Below are 16,793 nucleotides of genomic sequence, written 5' to 3'. Positions count from 1 at the left end.
CAAGGACACCGTAACTGACTGGAGGTTGGAATTGATTATAGCGAAAGAAGGGAAAAGGAAAAATAAAACAATAATGCGCTTCCTCCACTTCCTCCCGCTCATTCTCGTCGGGCTCTACAAGCTCGACCAAATTCTTCCGAGATTCTACATCTTTGACCCGCAAAGGCTTCAGGAGCTATCCAAGGCTTCAATTGAACGGCACCCGAACAATGTTACGGAATTGATGACGGATCTCAACCAGGCGTTGCGTATGGAATACGGGGATAAGCATGTACTTCCCTTCGATCAGGATCCGGCCCGCTGGGTTTTCAGGTAAGTTTTCTGAGCGGTGATATGATATTTTCTCCCGAGACGTGAAACCTTCCCCCAAACTTCTGAGGGGGAAGAGTGTATTAGAATTACTGAAAAAAAAAAAAAAAAAAAAAAAAAAAAAAAAAACGAAAAGAAAAGGGCCATAATTGCTTAACAGCGACGACGCTTCAAAATTTCATTTGCTAACTAACGCTTTTCCTTTCCCGCAGCAACCACGGAAACGCAATGGGCGCAATGCTCATTCTCCACGCGTCGATTACCGAATATCTTATCTTCTACGGCACACCGCTCGGGTCCGAGGGCCACTCGGGCGTGCACCTCGCGCACGACTACTTTACGATACTGCATGGCGTCGAACGACGGTTCTTGCCTGGCGAACTCGAGGCGACGGAATATCATCCTGGTGACCAAAATTGGCTTAAGAGAGGGGAAGGATCGCAGTATCAGTTGAATGGGTGGGCGTTGGAGTTAGCGCAGGGTGAGGATTTCAAAATAACCCAACAAGCCCTTTTTCCTCTCTCATTTTCCGCTTATCATTTTCTTTTTCCTTTTCTTTTCTTCCTCTTTCGGCATTCTCAATATTCCGATTGATTTTTCGTGTAAACATGCTGACTCCTTGGCTGCGTTGCCCTGGCAGGATGGATCCCGTCGATGCTTCCGTTTGGCTTTGTCGATACGTTCACGAGCACGCTGGACCTGGTGAATCTCTGGAAGACTGTGTATTGGACCGCGAAGGGGATGGGTTCTCAGCTGCTGATTGGGAAATTCTAATCGCTGTATTTTATTTTCTTGTTTCCCTCTTTTTAATTTTTAATTCTTCTTCCTCTTCCTGTATATATATATAGATAGGCCATCTTGTTGGGCATTTGGCCAATTCGGTTATTTTGGGATAGACTTCAGGGTAATAATACGATATGTCCTTCCAAAAGAAAGAAAGGGAAAAGAAAAATTCCTGCCCGCTTATGGGTATCTGCGATGTTTCTTGGTAAATCACATCTGTGTCCTCGGAAAAGCCTCGCAGAACCCGGCGTAGCCAAACCCCTAGATATTCAGAAAAGTCCTCTGACGTCGAGTGCATGAAAGTCACAGCAGAGACAGAGCCGACCTGTGCCCGGAATTTCCCGCGCGGGTGACAGGGCTGGCGCTTACGTAGCACCCACGCTGATCGCCCGATGACATCAGGGAAGCGTAATGAAGGCCAAACCTGCGCGAATGATATCATAGGGGCAAACAGCGGTGCGATGATATCAAGGTTTTTTTTTTCTTTTGCTACCGTTGAACCTGGCGGGGATGAGGCAACGGAATGGGGTCTATAAAAATGCCCAATACCCCTTGAAATCTTGAGTATTATTCCATACCAGCCACTTCGAAACTTCTCATATTTTCATACCTTTTAATTAACTCAGATCTGATATTCAAAAGCAAGTAAGGGCTGTTGGTCGACATATATCCAACTCGCAATATAGATTTACAGCCGAACATCATGTCTTCCAGCACCAACGAATCGCAGTCCCAGGAAGCCACTTCATCCTACCTGCAGCAGGCGTCCAATGCTGTCAAGAACACCGTAAACAAAATGACTGGAGCCAATGCCTCTGATGACAAAGAGAGCAAGAATGATGTATGGACCTCACTCCAATTTCCTCCAAGTACACCCCTCCAGAAGACATATATCTAACAACACGCGCCAACCATAGTCCCAACCAAGCGGCCAATACAACCAAACCATCGGTTCCGCCAAACAAGCCGCCGGCGCCGCCATCGGCAACGAAGACCTCCGCAAAGCCGGTGAGCGCCAAAATGCAGAGGGGGAACAGCAAGAGGCACATAAGCAGGCGCAAAAATGGGGCGAAGGAGCCGGGGACCGCGTAAAGGGCAAAGTCGGCGAGTTCCTCTCTGGACCTGGGTTCGGTGGTAGCGAGCAGGAGCGAATGGACGCTGAGGCTGAGCGAAAGAAGTATACGCAGATGCATGAGGAGGGGAAATCTCAGCAGAAGGCAGCTGAGCAGGACATTCAAAATCGATGGGGTGATGATGGTAAGAGCGAGGAGAAGAAGTAAGCGTGTTTGAGGAGGGTTTTGTAAACTAAGGTGGATTAATTATTGGGAGAGTTTCTTGCTTGTCTGAACTGATTGTGATACCCGGTCGGGTTAGCAGTAGTTTTTATGTATATCTTTTTTCGATCTTGACGTCTCAATGATATATTGCTCGCGTATTACCTATTCCTCCCCGTTCCAAAAATCTCATGCGATTCCCCTAAAGGCCCATTCATCGTAGGACGAGAGTACTGAGAACCTGAAAGGAGAGTCGCGGCGCAGAAGTCACCATTCTACCTGAATAGGCCTTCTAATATTTCATTCAAGCAAACCCTCGCAAGGTCAACTTGCATCTGTTCCCAAACGCTTACCCCCATTGCTTCCAACCTAACATGGCGTATACCATCGCTGGAGGGTCGTAATCCCATCGCTGATCAGAATTGGATCAAAGCCCACAGGCGACTGGGCCTGTATTGTTTGGGCTGGGTGAGAGCATGGAGCGGCTCCGACTCGTGCTCAGATGGGGCACAGATAGAGCACATGCCCTATCAAGCGATTGACTTATTTAGCTCTGCAGAAGCCCTCAAGCGCGCGGCGGTTGGGTTAAGACTATTTGTTCATACACGATAGCAAAAGGTAATTGAGCCAGGACGACCGAAGTCTCTCCAGGTGAAACTCGCCCGCCATTACGGGAATGGGGACGTCCAAGGGGGATGTTCCGGCCATCTCAATAGCTCTATCAACAAGGGAACATGTGTCATCTTCAATATTCAATGCTAGGGACTGTAACCAACATTGAGAGGTGGATGGCCGCCCAGTCAATTTATGTGCAGAGGGCATCACGCCCCTCAGTTTGGAAGAGGTGGATGTAATGGCGTCCCTTAATTGCCTCGATTTCATGCAACCTGAAGAATGGGAACGGGCTATCCCGATGCGTTCCAGCAAAGAGTGAAAAATATGCGGTAGGTATTGGTTCGAAACTATCCACCTCCTTAGGTCAAAATCCACATCGGAATAAGCTTTCATATTTTGCAATGAAAATGATAAAAGTCCTTAGCGAAAGTTCAAGTCTGGGCTGGTTGGTTGCTGGCCACACTGCTCTAGGCACACGAATGGCACTTCTGTGTTGTAAAACGTGCAATCTTCTTGATGGGAGGGCTTTACCGCCACACTAAAAAGGATCAATCCTTGAGGTGGGAACCTATTCCTCAAGACATGTATGTCCTAGGTCCTGTATGGGATGATGGGAATGTTGGCAGTGTCACCTCTGGTCCAGGGCGGAAAGTTACATTCTCGACTGGCGCCGGAAAAACTCATGGTTCAAGGGCACGACCTCCGGAAATGTTGAGAGTCAAAAGGGCATGAATATGAATGTCCCCTTCTGTTGTGATGTAGGAATCATGATTGGCAGACAAGATAAATGGTTCTGTATCTATTGTTCGGTTTCACCCACAAATATAATATTTAAGTGGAAAACATTGGAATTGGGGGAGTGAAAAAGATTCCTTAGAAATTGCACACCAAAACAAAATAAAACAAAAAGGTTCGCACAGAATATAAAATATAAATATATTCTATTCTCCGCAATGGGAGGAATGATGTATACGCTGCATGAAGTGAAAAATAGACACAGCTCCAACCCGTCAACAAAGAAATAGGATGGAGGAGAGATAGTCTATGTACGCCAGAGTATATACAACAAGAGTTCAATGCGTTGCGAAAAGATCCCCAAAACATCCACGCACAGGAAAAAGATGAGAGAAGAGGATGATGGATGTAGCATACATAGGACGAGCGTGACGTCTAATCCATTATATCAGAAAAATCGCAGAAAAAGTGACAAAAGAAAAATGCAAGCCCAAATCATAAGAACAAGAGCTCATCATATACAAAACTCATTCGAATCCAGAAAAAGAAAATAAAAAAAACAGCTCCTTTGCCCACCTTGCTCTCAGTCATCCTCCATTTCTCACGAACCCCACCAACAAGCTTCGTCCGGCTACCTACGGCCTCGGCACCCTTGCCGGGCCTTTCTTCGCCAACTCGTCCACCAGCAACCCCACCGCCGACTCGCCCGTCTCATCCCGCGCCTGTTTGAGAAAAGGGATCAGCGACGTCCCACCGGTCCCTCTGAGACCCTTGCTTCCGCTCCCAGACGCTGGCGTGACATCAGCACCAACCCCATTCGCCGCCGCCGCCGCAACGGGACGAGCAAGGTTGACCGCGTGCGACTTTCCCGGCGCAGCAGGCGCCGCACGGGGGCTGGTCGACTTGTCCTCATGTGCGCGCGCCTCGCGGGCCTTGATGATGATGTACCGCGAGACCATCTGGATGTGCTTGTCGCGCATGCCGCGCAGGACGGCGAGGCAGGAGTCGTATGCGGCGCAGAGCGCGGTGTCCGCGCGGTGCTTCAGGATGTAGTCGCGGATGTTGGCGACGCTGGCGACGTGCTCGAGGAAGCGCCGATGTGGGCCCGGCATATACGAGCGCATCTCCAGGATGAAGTTGTGTCGTTTAGTCGAGGGGGTAGGGCTGCTGTTGCCATCGTCCGGTGGTGGCGGGGAGAGCTCGGGCTTCTCGCTGTGCTTCCGCTCGCCGGTGGGCCGGTGCTCGATGTTCAGGACTATGTCGAAGAATTGGATCAGGGAGCTCTGGGCGTTGGAGCCGCCGCTGTAGTAGTGCCGGGTCTGCGAGCCGGTTCCGTCGTCGTAGATGATGCCATCAGGCAGACCGGCGTCGCTCATGTTCCGGCTGCCGGCGAGAAAAGGGCGGACGCGGTGGTAGAAGACGTGCGGGTCGCAGTTCTCGTACATGCGCTGGAGGATGTCTGAGATCTCGTGGATTCGTTGCGCGAAGGTCCGTAGGCAGTCTATAACTACAGGGGTGTTATTTTGGCGGGCGGCAGCGATAGCGTTGAGCATCAAGGGGATGGTAGAGGCGCCATGGGATTCCATGGCGATGGAGACTAGGTAGAACCATTGCTCGTCGAGGGAGCCGGTGAAGGTGAAAAGTGAGGTGATGTTTTCGATGTTGTCGGCGGGTTCGTCGGGGAAAATAGGCCTGTAGTTCCAGAGGCACACGCCGGAGTATGTGGCAATGGGGGGAAGTTCGTGATGAGCGGAGATTTTGAGGAGGGGAATTGAGATGGATTGGGGGATTATCTGTGGTGATCGAAGTCATCGTTAACGCATGGTTGTACACAAAATATGCCGTGAAACCAAGCCCATCCCTGGCAGGCCAAAAAAGAAAGGAAAAAAAGCCCCACTAGGAGGGGTAAAATAGGGCCGCATATCAAACAACCACAGAGTGTTCCGCACGTACCTCAGCAGGAGAATCACCACCCCAGATATAGGCATGCAGCATGAACACCAGCAAAACATAAGCTCTTCGCCACTCTGGTTCTGTTTTCAGCTTCGCCGTCGACAGGATTGGCATGGCGTCAATTGTAGGGCGCAACCGATGGCTGAGCAGCAGCGCCTGGAGGTTGGCGGCGATCGACTCCCATTTTGCATAGTAGGGATCTGGGAGACTCTGCAGCGGCGGTTCTTGAGGGAGGAAGCCTGTGACGGGGGAGATGCCGTAGTCCGCAAGGGACGGGAGCGGCGGAAGCATTCTAACAAGTACTGGGCGGGATGGGCAGAACAGCCAAGAACGTAAGGAGAAGCTGCGAAAAGCTGCGAGTAGGATCGGATACGGATGCGAAAGAGGGACGAGGAAGAGATCGGAGACAAGGAATAGATAGAGGTGCAGACTGGATATTGATCAAGCGGCGGGGTATGTCAGCAAGAATCACTCATATGTTGAAAAAAAAAAAAGTAAAATAAACATCACGAGGGAAATACCTAGGCACAGAGACGCCAAATCCCGGGAACAACGAACGGGATTCCAGGGGCCAGATGAAGCCAGCAGGAAGCAGTCGAGTCAATTATTCAATGATGATATATCGCAAGAAATCCAGTCTGTCATCGCCACACTAGAAAGAGCTAACTCCTCCCTGTCTGCCGTGGTGACCGCTGTTGGATGTATCAGACACGGTTTCAAGTCCTGAAGGATCTCGCCGATGCCGCCGCAGCCACAGGAGGGCGCCGGCGTGAACTTAATTCGGCTGGGACCCCCGACTGCGGATTGGGGCCAATCGAGCCTAAAAATGGCGGTTCGAGTCTCGAGGAACTGTCTTTGCGGTGTCTTTGCGTCTTCCCGTGGGTCGCGAGCTCTGGACGAGCTGTGGGAATCAGCACCGCAGCCGGAACTCTGTCCGCTCACGCGGAATGCCGCGTCGATATCTACTTAACTCAACAGTGGTGTTGTTGGTGTTGATGATTGTGGTGTGTTATATGGTGTGCATTGTTCATATGGGTTCGTCTCAATATCAAGATTATTCATTCATTGGTGTCAACATCGGAGAAAGTAAATGAAAAAAGAGATATATATATATATATATATCTCTCTTTATATATACATTTATCTATGTAGTCATGCAAACAAATTGACACACGTTATCCTCGGATAGCACCGTTCTCCCTGACCATGGCTGTGGTGGCTGCCAGTCCGACGATAACCATCGTCCCTGGCTGGCCTGCCCTGGCTGGCTAGTATCCCGGCGAAAGACAATGTATGTACGGACACGACGTCGAAATAATACCTCACTGGACTAAACCTATACCCACGGCTTACATCAGAGGAGACCTGGACCATGGCTCGTATCATACACTATCATGACTCTTTTGTATTTGCTTTAGGCAGTGGCCGAAGTTTCCCCAGACCTTGTCGGCTTCGGCAGTGGACATGCATATATACATCCATACATCGACATCATGTACACTCTGGGGATACTACGGTAGCATAAGCGGAGATACCTCGTAGTTCAGACAAAAAAAAAAAAAAAGCCGAGATAAGTTGCTGATTGAGGTTTTGTTTTTGTAGGTTCTGCATGACGTGATCATGCGGGGGATGTGTTGTTGAACAAACTGTGCTAGATATAGTCATTACATCATTCTGCTGCCGTGTGCTAAAAGTGGCGCAATTGGACCATCCGAACCCATATGCTTTGTTGAAATACTTGGAGGGCAAAGGCAAATTGGGTAATAATAATAATACACAGAGAAGGAGAAAGAAATCATACAGATATGCACACAGCAAAGACCGGGCTGTGAAATGAGATGTAAATGAGGGGGGAAACACCTATTGTAACATGGAACTAGATGCTTCGCATAGTAGAAGAGAAGACGAAAAAAAAAAGTATCGACAAAGGTGGTTACGAAAGATGGGTGATATGAAGTTTGCTAGGTGTTTAGATATCATTCTGATCGTACAATCAGTTAGTGTAAAACACATCATCAAGGATTAATAAAACCAAAACAAGGTCTCGCCGAATAAGAGAGGAGGGTATTTTTAATGTGAAATCATGTAATGAGACCGGGCCGGTTAAAATACCAGCGCTCAATGTTGACTCCATTCGATGGTATTTAGGTCAACGCCCTCCTGCACTAGCTCCCACAGCGGGCTGAGCTCCCGCAGGAACGACACTCGCTCTCTCACCGCCTTCAACACATAGTCAATTTCGCTCTCTGTTGTGAACCGTCCAATGCCGAACCGTATACTGCTATGTGCGCTCTCGTCGCTGTTTCCGAGCGCTCGGAGCACGTAGCTGGGTTCCAGCGAGGCAGAAGTACATGCACTACCAGAGGACAGTGCGATATCCTTGAGGGCCATCAGGAGGGACTCACCCTCGACGTAGGCGAAGGATACGTTGACGCAGCCGGGATAGTGTTTTTCGGGGTCGCCGTTTAAGGACGTATGTTCCATCGAGAGGAGGCCATCAAGAAGCCGTTTGGATAGCGCTTTGATGCGTTTCGCATCGTACTAGATTTTTATAGAATCAGTAACGCAATCCATATCGTATACCAAACACGTTAGATGTAATAAAACACATATCAAATGGTAAAATCACCGAACCAATGTCATAACCCCTGCTATGTAAATCAAAGGTGGTTGGTAAACACAGCAAAAACCGTGCAGCTACGGCCAGCCAGTCTCAGAAAGCCATGCATATTCTAAGCAATATAATCATTCCAGGCGCGGAGAGATAGAAATGGAAAACGATAAAAAAGTCAAATAGAACTGAGCAGGAGTTTTTCTCTTACCTCCATTTCTTCCTTTGCAATGCGGCACGCCTCCCCAATGCCGACCGCAAGGTGAGGAGCCAGAGTGCCGCTTCGAAGTCCTCTCTCTTGGCCACCACCTGTAATGATGGGGTCGATACGGACTCTCGGCCGCCGTCTGACATAACAAGCTCCGATGCCTTTCGGCCCGTAGATCTTGTGTCCAGAAATCGAAAGGAGATCAACGTTCCATTCATTGACGTCAATGGGGATTTTGCCAACCGCTTGGGCAGCATCGGTGTGGAAGAACACCCGTTTGGACCGGCATAGAGTGCCGATTTCTTTCACGGGCTGAATAACGCCAATCTCATTGTTGACCGTCATGATACTGACCAACGCCGTTTCCGGACGAATTGCGGCCTCAAGGTCTTTCAAATCTATTAATCCGTTGCTCTGCACGGGGAGGTAAGTCACTTCGAACCCTTCATCTTGAAGGTGTCGACAGCTATCTAGCACGCACTTGTGCTCGGTCTGTGAGGTGATGATGTGCTTCTTCTTCCCTGACCGGCCGAAAAACTTCGCCACGCCCTTGATGCTCATATTGTTACTTTCCGTCGCGCCGCTGGTGAAGATGATTTCCTTGGGATCCGCACCAATCAGCTTGGCGACATGCTCTCGGGCCTGTTCCGTAGCCTTTTCGGTCTCCCATCCGTACGCATGCGTTCTCGAATGCGGATTCCCGTAAAGGCCTGTGAGGAACGGAAGCATTGCGTCAAGCACACGTGGGTCTGTAGGCGTCGTGGCTTGCATATCGAGATATATGGGTCGGTTGCCTTGGTCTAAGACGGTAGCTTGCTTCAGAATACCAGTCGACGGACCCATCATGGCATCACTGTCGACTGCGGTGCCCGGTACAGTAACATTATGTGGCCGGATACCGGTTTGTTCAGCGAATGGCCTTTGCCCAGTTTTGATGGCAACGTCCACATCCAAGTCCACACTGGATTGGGCCCTGGCTGGCTTTGATTCGGATGTATAGCACCTTCTCGCTGCAGCTGTCCGGGGAGCCGCCGGCCGAATAGAGGCACATCGTCGTGGGTACGCACGAAGTGCCTGTCGGAACGCGGAGGGTGCCAAATTCGACATCGTGATGGAGGGGAGAGATGCAGCGTGGTTGTTGAGTTGGCCAGTTTGGGGCGAAGCTGGAGAGAAATCCTCGATCTGATAAATGGGAGCGGTGCTGACTAATGACATTAGCCAATTTGCCGAAAAATACGGGGAATTGATGCACGTGATCGGCATTGATATCCATCTCCGAGCAATAAAATAAGAGGATGATGATGTACTGGGCAGTATAGAGGTAATACGTTCACCTCGAAAGGACTTCTTATTGATATAGGATAATGATAGCTGGTCTCAAATTACTACGCTTCCAATGCAAGTAATTGCACCTTGCCCTCTTCTATTCACCAATACGGCTACGCAAACCATCCCATTGGCATCGCCTTGCCATCTGGTCAAAACGGAGGGATAAAAAGCCCCTTATTCAACCTACCTTTGGGATCATATTTTGTTTTGATATGCCGGAGTCGTTCATAGTTGGGCCCGAAGATCTATGGCATTGACAACATCAGCTTTGCCTCTTGGGACTCCTAGTTTACCTCGATGCCGTGAAAGAGGAAGACATAGAGGAGCGAGAAAAAAATGCGATTGCCCTACTCACCTGGTCCAAATCTTGAGACCCGTTGATAAAAGCCGGCCAATATTCACTGGGCTTGTGTGAAGGGCATATCTGCGTGGGGGCTTTTTCTAGCAGGCCCAAAGCTAGCTCCTGGGAACAGTCTGCTCCCGGAGGATGTCCGACAACCAATTGAAGAACATGTTGTGGCTTTGTATGAGGCCAAGCTGTCATGTTGGGCCCTCCAGAAGATGTTAAAGCACCCTGCGGAAAGGAGTCAATAACGGGCCTGAGCGGTAATGTTTGAAATGCCACTCACTTTGCCCAAGACTTCCAGAACAACCAAGGTACCAGACCCCAAAGCCTTGTTCGCCTCCACTGCCTGCTCGTAGAATTTTGCTATTCTTACAACAAAGTCGGGACCAATTGAACTAGTGTCGACAAGTGGTGAAGACAACATGATGGTATTACCCGCTAGCGATCGAAGCGAGGCTGAGAAGAAACGAGTGCGTCAGGGACAAGTCGGTGGTATTGCATTAAGTTTTGTGTCTATACGTACCTCCCTCCTCATTCACCTCGCGGATATTCATCACCTTGGTCATGTCCACTGCGCCTTCAATGTCGAAGGCCCATTTGAAACCCAATTCGCTTCTCCCATGCTCCTCTCCATGGGAATCAAATATTACGATTGCAATACCGGGCTGCGGGACATCGTCCGTGTCCGTAGGCGGATCGAAGTTCATAACAATGACGTGTGCCCCAAGTTTTGGATCGGTGCATCGTTTCATGAAATCGGACAGTCCTTGAGACACAGCTTTCATTGCAGTCTTGGGGAACGCAATCGTTCCCGCATGAATCTTTTGTGGGCAACGGTGCACCTTGACTTTGAAGGCAGAAACAACTGATCCCCAGAATCCAGTCAAACGCTGAAATCACTTGGGGCTACTAGAGGATGAAAGTTACGGCCAACGTACCTCCAAAGTTCCCACCTCCACCACGAAGTGCCCAGAGAAGATCTGGCTCCGTCGAGGCCCAGAGCATTCTACCATCAGGTAGCACGACATGGGCGTCAAGAAGGTTATGAGGGTCTGAGCAAAGGCCGTGCTCTCCGGAAAACCACGACATCCCTCCAAGGAGAAGTGAACCTGCAACCCCAACGAAGGGCACCCTAGTGCTCAAAACTGCATAACAAAAAAAGAAAAGAGAAGGTAAAAATTAATAAACTAACGGCCGTAAAACTCGAGAATAAACACGTCATCGGGACAAACCTGTATACCCCGGAGCCGCCTCCTCCACCTTCCTATCAACCTCTCCCCACGTCTGGCCAGCACCGATAGTTACCGTCTCGCTATCCTGATCGAATTCAAAGCTGTCGAAAGCACTCATACTCAGCTGAACATGCTTCGCACCGGATGTATTATTACCACCGGATCGGACCGAGAAATCTAGGTCTGAGGCACAGAGGTACTGAACAGTTTTCTGGAGAGCAGGGAGCGACTTTGGCCGTAGAACCAGTTGCGGTTTAGGATTCTTGTATGCGGTCCAGAAATCCGTTGCTGAGGCATACCGGTCGGAGGTAGGTTCGATGATTTCTTCATCGGTCAGAAAGCTCCGAATAGTTGTTCTTCCTTCAGAGGGGAGCGCCATCGTGTTGTCTGTTATACCGGATCGAACAAAAAGAGCTTCCTTTGCTGTTCTTCCTGGTGGTATGTAGGAGGTATACAACCAAGCGCTGGGTCAAGAAGATTGCATCTGACATGTGCTACTCGCCCTTTCTTTTATGTAAAGTAGTTTTCCAAGTTCCTATTAATAAGTTGGGGCATCCACTGGACATACAACATCCCTGTTACTGTCTGTCGGGGTAATCTTGACCTGGAGTGGAAGCTTGCGGAGCTAGTGAGAGCGGCCAATAATGACAACAGACAGTCACCAGCGTCCTGTTTTAGGAACGGGAAATTCAAAAGCATGTCGATTACTAAAATACGTTACATGGGTTTCAACATCGAACCCTGACGAGGGTCAATGTTTGAGGTCATACTCAGCTTTGACTAGGGCGGGGGTTCAAGAACAACATACTCCAAACTATGGTCAAATCCCTACTCAGCTCTCGATCACTTAAAGGGTGGTGGTGCGTTTTTCTATATTTTCTGACTCTTACCCACCATCGCCATGAGTGCATTTTACACTATCCTTGACAAAAACTCCACCAAAGCTCATCCACACCCTTTTTCAACCCCGTCATAGCTGAGACTTTTGAATCCCTCGGCTAAAATCTGAGCCCTGATCGGAGCTCTTGAACCCCTGTTTCAATGTCCCATTGTAGCCCAACATTGGAGTGCAAAAGCCCGCTTTGAAGGTTCAAGGTTTGCTTAAAACTCCAATTAGCCTAGTTGCCTGGCTCAAGACGCCGAAATGTGTCCGATGGTTGATGTCAGCAGCCGAAAGTCGTGATGGTAAAGCCCAGCACAACCAAACTAAAAAGGTTCAAATAGAGGGCGATTCCCTGGTAGATATCATCCCTTGAGAGGTTCCAAATTTTGAATAAGACGCCTGCAAAGTGAAGTTGAACAGGGAGAGAATATCACCTTGATCGGTGTCAATTGTTTCCGGGGGCTGTCGTCCTGGATGTGCAGCAGATATCACCGATCACAATCGGGATCGCCAAAATACTGTTGAATAAATCGCCGAATAATGAGGGGCTAGAGGACGAGAAGTGCACATGGAAAATCTACGAATTGAGCCAAAACATGAGCGGCAAGAGTGGCCAAGCTAGCCATCCATGGATAAGTTAGAATAAAACACGAGTATTCAGTAAGATTTAATATTTTCCTCTCTGCTTTCAGGAAACACACCAAGACGAAATAAATATAGCAAGCCAATTCTGCGCCTGCGCTGTACCGGGTTTCGTACCTGTGATACTTCAACAGATAAAATTTCCCCGAATAGCGGAGTTCAGGCTTTGTTGAAAGCACGCGCTGCTCAATGTTATCTGCAAAGGAACATAGCGCAGACCACTCTCCCTTAAGTGAGCGTGAGAGAGATAGCGATTCTCTCGTCTACTTCAGTGAATAAATATGTCAATACCTATAATTTGTTGATTACATTGCGGACATTGTCCATGAGCTTATCGACGAATAATGGAGAGGGCCAGAGGGAATGAAGCAGAGAACGTGAAGCGGCCGCCCAGAAGGTAAATTGACAGAGAGAGAAAGCGCCGATCTGGCGCTTTAGAGTTCTTGGCCCTTGTTTCTATGTAGAGAATTGTTCTGAAGAGTCTGATGCGGATGATTTTTTTTTTTTTTTTTTCCGAAGAGCACGGCCGTTGAGTATTATGAGTACTTTCTCCCTTCGTGCACTGTCGCTAAACGCACAAGAGGGGAATATTCAAAGCAATGCATTGTAATCAATTTTTGTAACATTGGGAGAAAATAGCTCCGATCTCCGAGCGGATGATTGGCACACGGAGTGTTGTCCCCCACTCTAGACAATGTGCACACAGATAGAATGGGTTAATCAGCCTAACAGCCCATCTGCAATTGTGCAGAAGCTGATGCTCACCCTGGACTCTTGACGAGACCCCATTCGACAACACCTCATCCTATCCCTGAAAAGATGAGCATTTGGAACACTCGCCATAGACAGCTCCTACCTAAGCCCCTGCTCACGCTAGGAATATGTATGGTATATCTGTGCAACCACAAGTCCCTGCACAATTCGGAGCAGGCCAAAGCGGCTTGCGGCCTAAAGATTCACTGACTGTATTCTTGCATTTCGCATAAATGTGAAGCCTGGTCGCCTCTAGCATAAGGGCTACGTTAATCAGATTTCCATTGAGATTTCCATCTATAACATTCGGAAATCTCATGGATAAACTGTTCAGGCTGTGAAAAAATACCAAGGGAGGGCCCACCCGTACCCGGAATCACCACGATTGCCCCAAGCTGGCAGAGAAGAAACAAGAACTCCTCATATTCTCTTGTCCGTAATTCTGTTGCCTCATGATGATCAAGATATCTATCTGCACAGAGTTCCCGACACATGTTTTGCCGGGTCCGCACTGCCGCACGTGATTAGGCTTCACGCCCCTCAGCCTCACGCTAATCGTCATGGCAGCCAAGCCAGATCTGATCTGGCCAATCACTGCCCTGTATATCATGCGGAATGCCTTGGCTGTTGTCATTTGTGTGGCTGAAGGGATTCGCTAACTATGAATAGACTAGTGTCAAGGCTTGGCCAAGGCTTGGCCACCTGTTTTAACCGTATTTGGAGTCAGCCGTCAAACTGGCAGTTTACATAAGCCACACCCGAGGCGAGAATCTTCCAGGTTGCGGTGGCAGGAAGAAAACCTCCCCGTTCAGCTTCAACTTCAACGACAACAACCTCAGTTTATACGCCCACTGTACGTCGTCTGTCTCCTGCTGCTGCAGTGACTCTGCATAGAAAGAGGTGCTAAGGAGAAGGAAGGCTTCCTGCTCCAGATACACAACTGTTTTATTCCACCATATCACCTGAGATTCGTTTTCTATTACCCCCTTCTCGCCCCTCTCGGGACACTCTTGTTTTCACTTTCAACTTGTCACCAGCTTGTCACCAGCTACCCCCTTACTTCCGTGGGATATATCCTGGTGCTTTCGCAAAATCCGCCGGTTTCCGCTTGAGGTGGGAACCTCCTAGACAATGAGTCTCAAGGGGTTCCAAAAATCCGTTGTGCGGGCGCCACAGACCTTCAAAGCCCGCTTCAATGTTGGGGAGAACACCAAAGATGCCGTCTATATCGATGCCGAACGGAGGTTTCAGGAGTTAGAGAAGGAGACGAAGAAGCTGCACGATGAATCTAAGAAGTACTTCGACGCCATTAATGGTATTCCAAGTGTCATAGAGAAAATATGCCCTTCTTGAACCCCCTTCCCTTTCTTCCTCAGATATCCTAGCTATATATTCCAGTGGAGTTGCGCGATGGCTAACTCATGTTATCTCTTCAGGCATGCTTAATCATCAGATCCAATTCTCAGAAGCTATCAAAGAGCTCTACAAGCCTATCTCCGGTCGGGCCTCAGATCCTGAATCTGAGATTCCTCAAGGGAACTTGGAAGGAATAAAAGCCTGCGACGAATATGCGTCGATCGTGCGCCAACTGCAGACAACCCTAGAACCGGAATTGGAATTGATAAATTCCCGGGTGGTTCACCCGGCCGAGGAGCTTCTGGAGATAATCAAGATCATTCGCAAAGTAGCTGTAAAAAGGCAGCATAAACAGCTGGATTACGATCGGCACCGCGCCACGCTGAAAAAGCTACAAGATAAGAAGGATAAGTCACTGAAGGACGAAAAGGCTCTGTATAAGGCTGAGAATGACGTCGAGCAAGCAACTGCGGATTTCAACTATTACAACGATCTTTTGAAAAAGGAGCTCCCTCAACTTTTCTATCTCGAAGCAGAACTCATCAAGCCCCTCTTCCAATCATTCTACTACATGCAACTCAACGTCTTCTACACCCTCCACGATCAAATGCAAGGGATCAATATCGGTTACTTCGACCTGACCTCAGATGTCGAAGAGGCCTTTGAACTAAAACGAGGTGACGTCAAGGAGCGTGCAGAGGAGCTCTCAATCGTCCACTTCAAGGCTACCGGCGGTCGTCGCCCGGGCTCCAAGCTTCTTCCAGGCAGCATCAGCGGCAAGGATAAACTCGCTGCGGAACAAAAAACTATCCCATCACGCCGCACGACGGAGGCCTCGGAGAACAACCCACCGCCACCCTACTCCGCTCACACCGCGTCTACACTTATCGGCGGGAGCAGTTCGCTGGCTGCAGCGGCAAAGGCAAAGAAGCCACCACCTCCACCTAAACCAGCTCGGTTCGGGGGATCTCCGGCTGTGGAGACCGTGACGGCGTTGTATGACTATGAGGCGCAGGCGCATGGGGACCTGAGCTTCTCTGCTGGTGAGGTGATTGAGGTGATAGAGCGGAGTAATAATGAAAATGAGTGGTGGACGGGGAGGGTTAATGGGAAGACCGGGCAGTTTCCAGGTATGACGTCGACCTTTTACCTCACGCTTTCCGACATTTTTCCCTGTCGTGGAACAAATTGAAACTAATTGTTGTTTTCCCCCGATGTCAACAGGAAATTACGTTAGATTAAATTAGACGTGATGTCATCTTCTTTTCCTTTTTATCACTACCCTGCACTTAAACCATCTAAGCATTATTATATCCCTGCCCTTTTTTTCTTCTTCACATTTGCATAACAGCAATGCAAACGCCAATGCCAATACTAGAACAGAAAAATAAAAGCAAACATCCTATCGGCCAGAACCATATCACATATAAGTAATATTTCAAATTGCGCTGTATATAACGTATCATATATACATGCACGCATAACCTACCATTGTCCAACCCATCCCTGCCTATATAACAATCACGGTAATAATTCAAAGTTACGTTTATTCTCATTCATTTATAACACATCACATACCTCACGCATGATTCTCTTTTAGTTTTTGAGCGGTATTTGTGGTACACTCTGCCAACTTTCGCAGAATTCTGTGGGACAAAATTCCAAAAGCGTGTGATATGTAACTATTGATGTTAGTTGTATTATTATTGATATCCATGGGTAGTCAGTGAGCGTAATCCATTACCGTCCATTCTTACATCTGCT

At 48.7% G+C, this 16,793-nt stretch overlaps 6 protein-coding genes across 6 annotated transcripts; 4 read left to right on the top strand and 2 right to left on the bottom strand.

Moving 5' to 3' along the window:
* Nucleotides 1–73: 73 nt before the first annotated feature.
* HCBG_05244 (C-8 sterol isomerase) lies at nt 74–1,261 on the top strand (the record flags this gene model as incomplete). Its single annotated transcript, XM_045432293.1, has 4 exons — nt 74–312; nt 522–767; nt 950–1,088; nt 1,158–1,261. 4 exons carry the CDS (start codon nt 74–76, stop codon nt 1,203–1,205), a joined length of 672 nt encoding a protein of 223 aa, XP_045287505.1.
* A 406-nt stretch (nt 1,262–1,667) lies between these two features.
* Nucleotides 1,668–2,538, top strand: HCBG_05243 (uncharacterized protein; the record flags this gene model as incomplete). The annotated part of the gene is made up of 2 exons (XM_045432292.1): nt 1,668–1,933; nt 2,010–2,538. 2 exons carry the CDS (start codon nt 1,796–1,798, stop codon nt 2,370–2,372), a joined length of 501 nt encoding a protein of 166 aa, XP_045287504.1.
* A 1,363-nt stretch (nt 2,539–3,901) lies between these two features.
* Nucleotides 3,902–5,960, bottom strand: HCBG_05242 (indoleamine 2,3-dioxygenase subfamily; the record flags this gene model as incomplete). Its single annotated transcript, XM_045432291.1, has 2 exons — nt 3,902–5,509; nt 5,670–5,960. The coding sequence occupies 2 exons, from the start codon at nt 5,958–5,960 to the stop codon at nt 4,352–4,354; spliced, it is 1,449 nt and encodes a 482-aa protein (XP_045287503.1).
* Nucleotides 5,961–7,409: 1,449 nt separating this feature from the next.
* On the bottom strand, nt 7,410–11,774 carry HCBG_05241 (cysteine desulfurase; the record flags this gene model as incomplete). Its single annotated transcript, XM_045432290.1, has 6 exons — nt 7,410–8,210; nt 8,492–9,651; nt 10,005–10,062; nt 10,447–10,619; nt 11,102–11,308; nt 11,396–11,774. 6 exons carry the CDS (start codon nt 11,772–11,774, stop codon nt 7,788–7,790), a joined length of 2,400 nt encoding a protein of 799 aa, XP_045287502.1.
* Nucleotides 11,775–12,039: 265 nt separating this feature from the next.
* Nucleotides 12,040–13,152, top strand: HCBG_05240 (uncharacterized protein; the record flags this gene model as incomplete). Its single annotated transcript, XM_045432289.1, has 4 exons — nt 12,040–12,186; nt 12,451–12,580; nt 12,699–12,914; nt 13,055–13,152. The coding sequence occupies 4 exons, from the start codon at nt 12,040–12,042 to the stop codon at nt 13,150–13,152; spliced, it is 591 nt and encodes a 196-aa protein (XP_045287501.1).
* Nucleotides 13,153–14,717: 1,565 nt separating this feature from the next.
* Nucleotides 14,718–16,468, top strand: HCBG_05239 (BAR adaptor protein hob1; the record flags this gene model as incomplete). The annotated part of the gene is made up of 3 exons (XM_045432288.1): nt 14,718–14,988; nt 15,110–16,159; nt 16,254–16,468. The coding sequence occupies 3 exons, from the start codon at nt 14,805–14,807 to the stop codon at nt 16,274–16,276; spliced, it is 1,257 nt and encodes a 418-aa protein (XP_045287500.1).
* Between the last annotated feature and the right edge of the window lie 325 nt (nt 16,469–16,793).

This window comes from Histoplasma capsulatum (genome assembly GCF_000150115.1).
Source record: "Histoplasma capsulatum G186AR genomic scaffold supercont2.6, whole genome shotgun sequence".
In the NCBI taxonomy this organism is placed as follows: domain Eukaryota; kingdom Fungi; phylum Ascomycota; class Eurotiomycetes; order Onygenales; family Ajellomycetaceae; genus Histoplasma; species Histoplasma capsulatum.
Note: the sequence above shows the minus strand (reverse complement) of the source record. Positions and strands in the feature narration are given on the sequence as shown.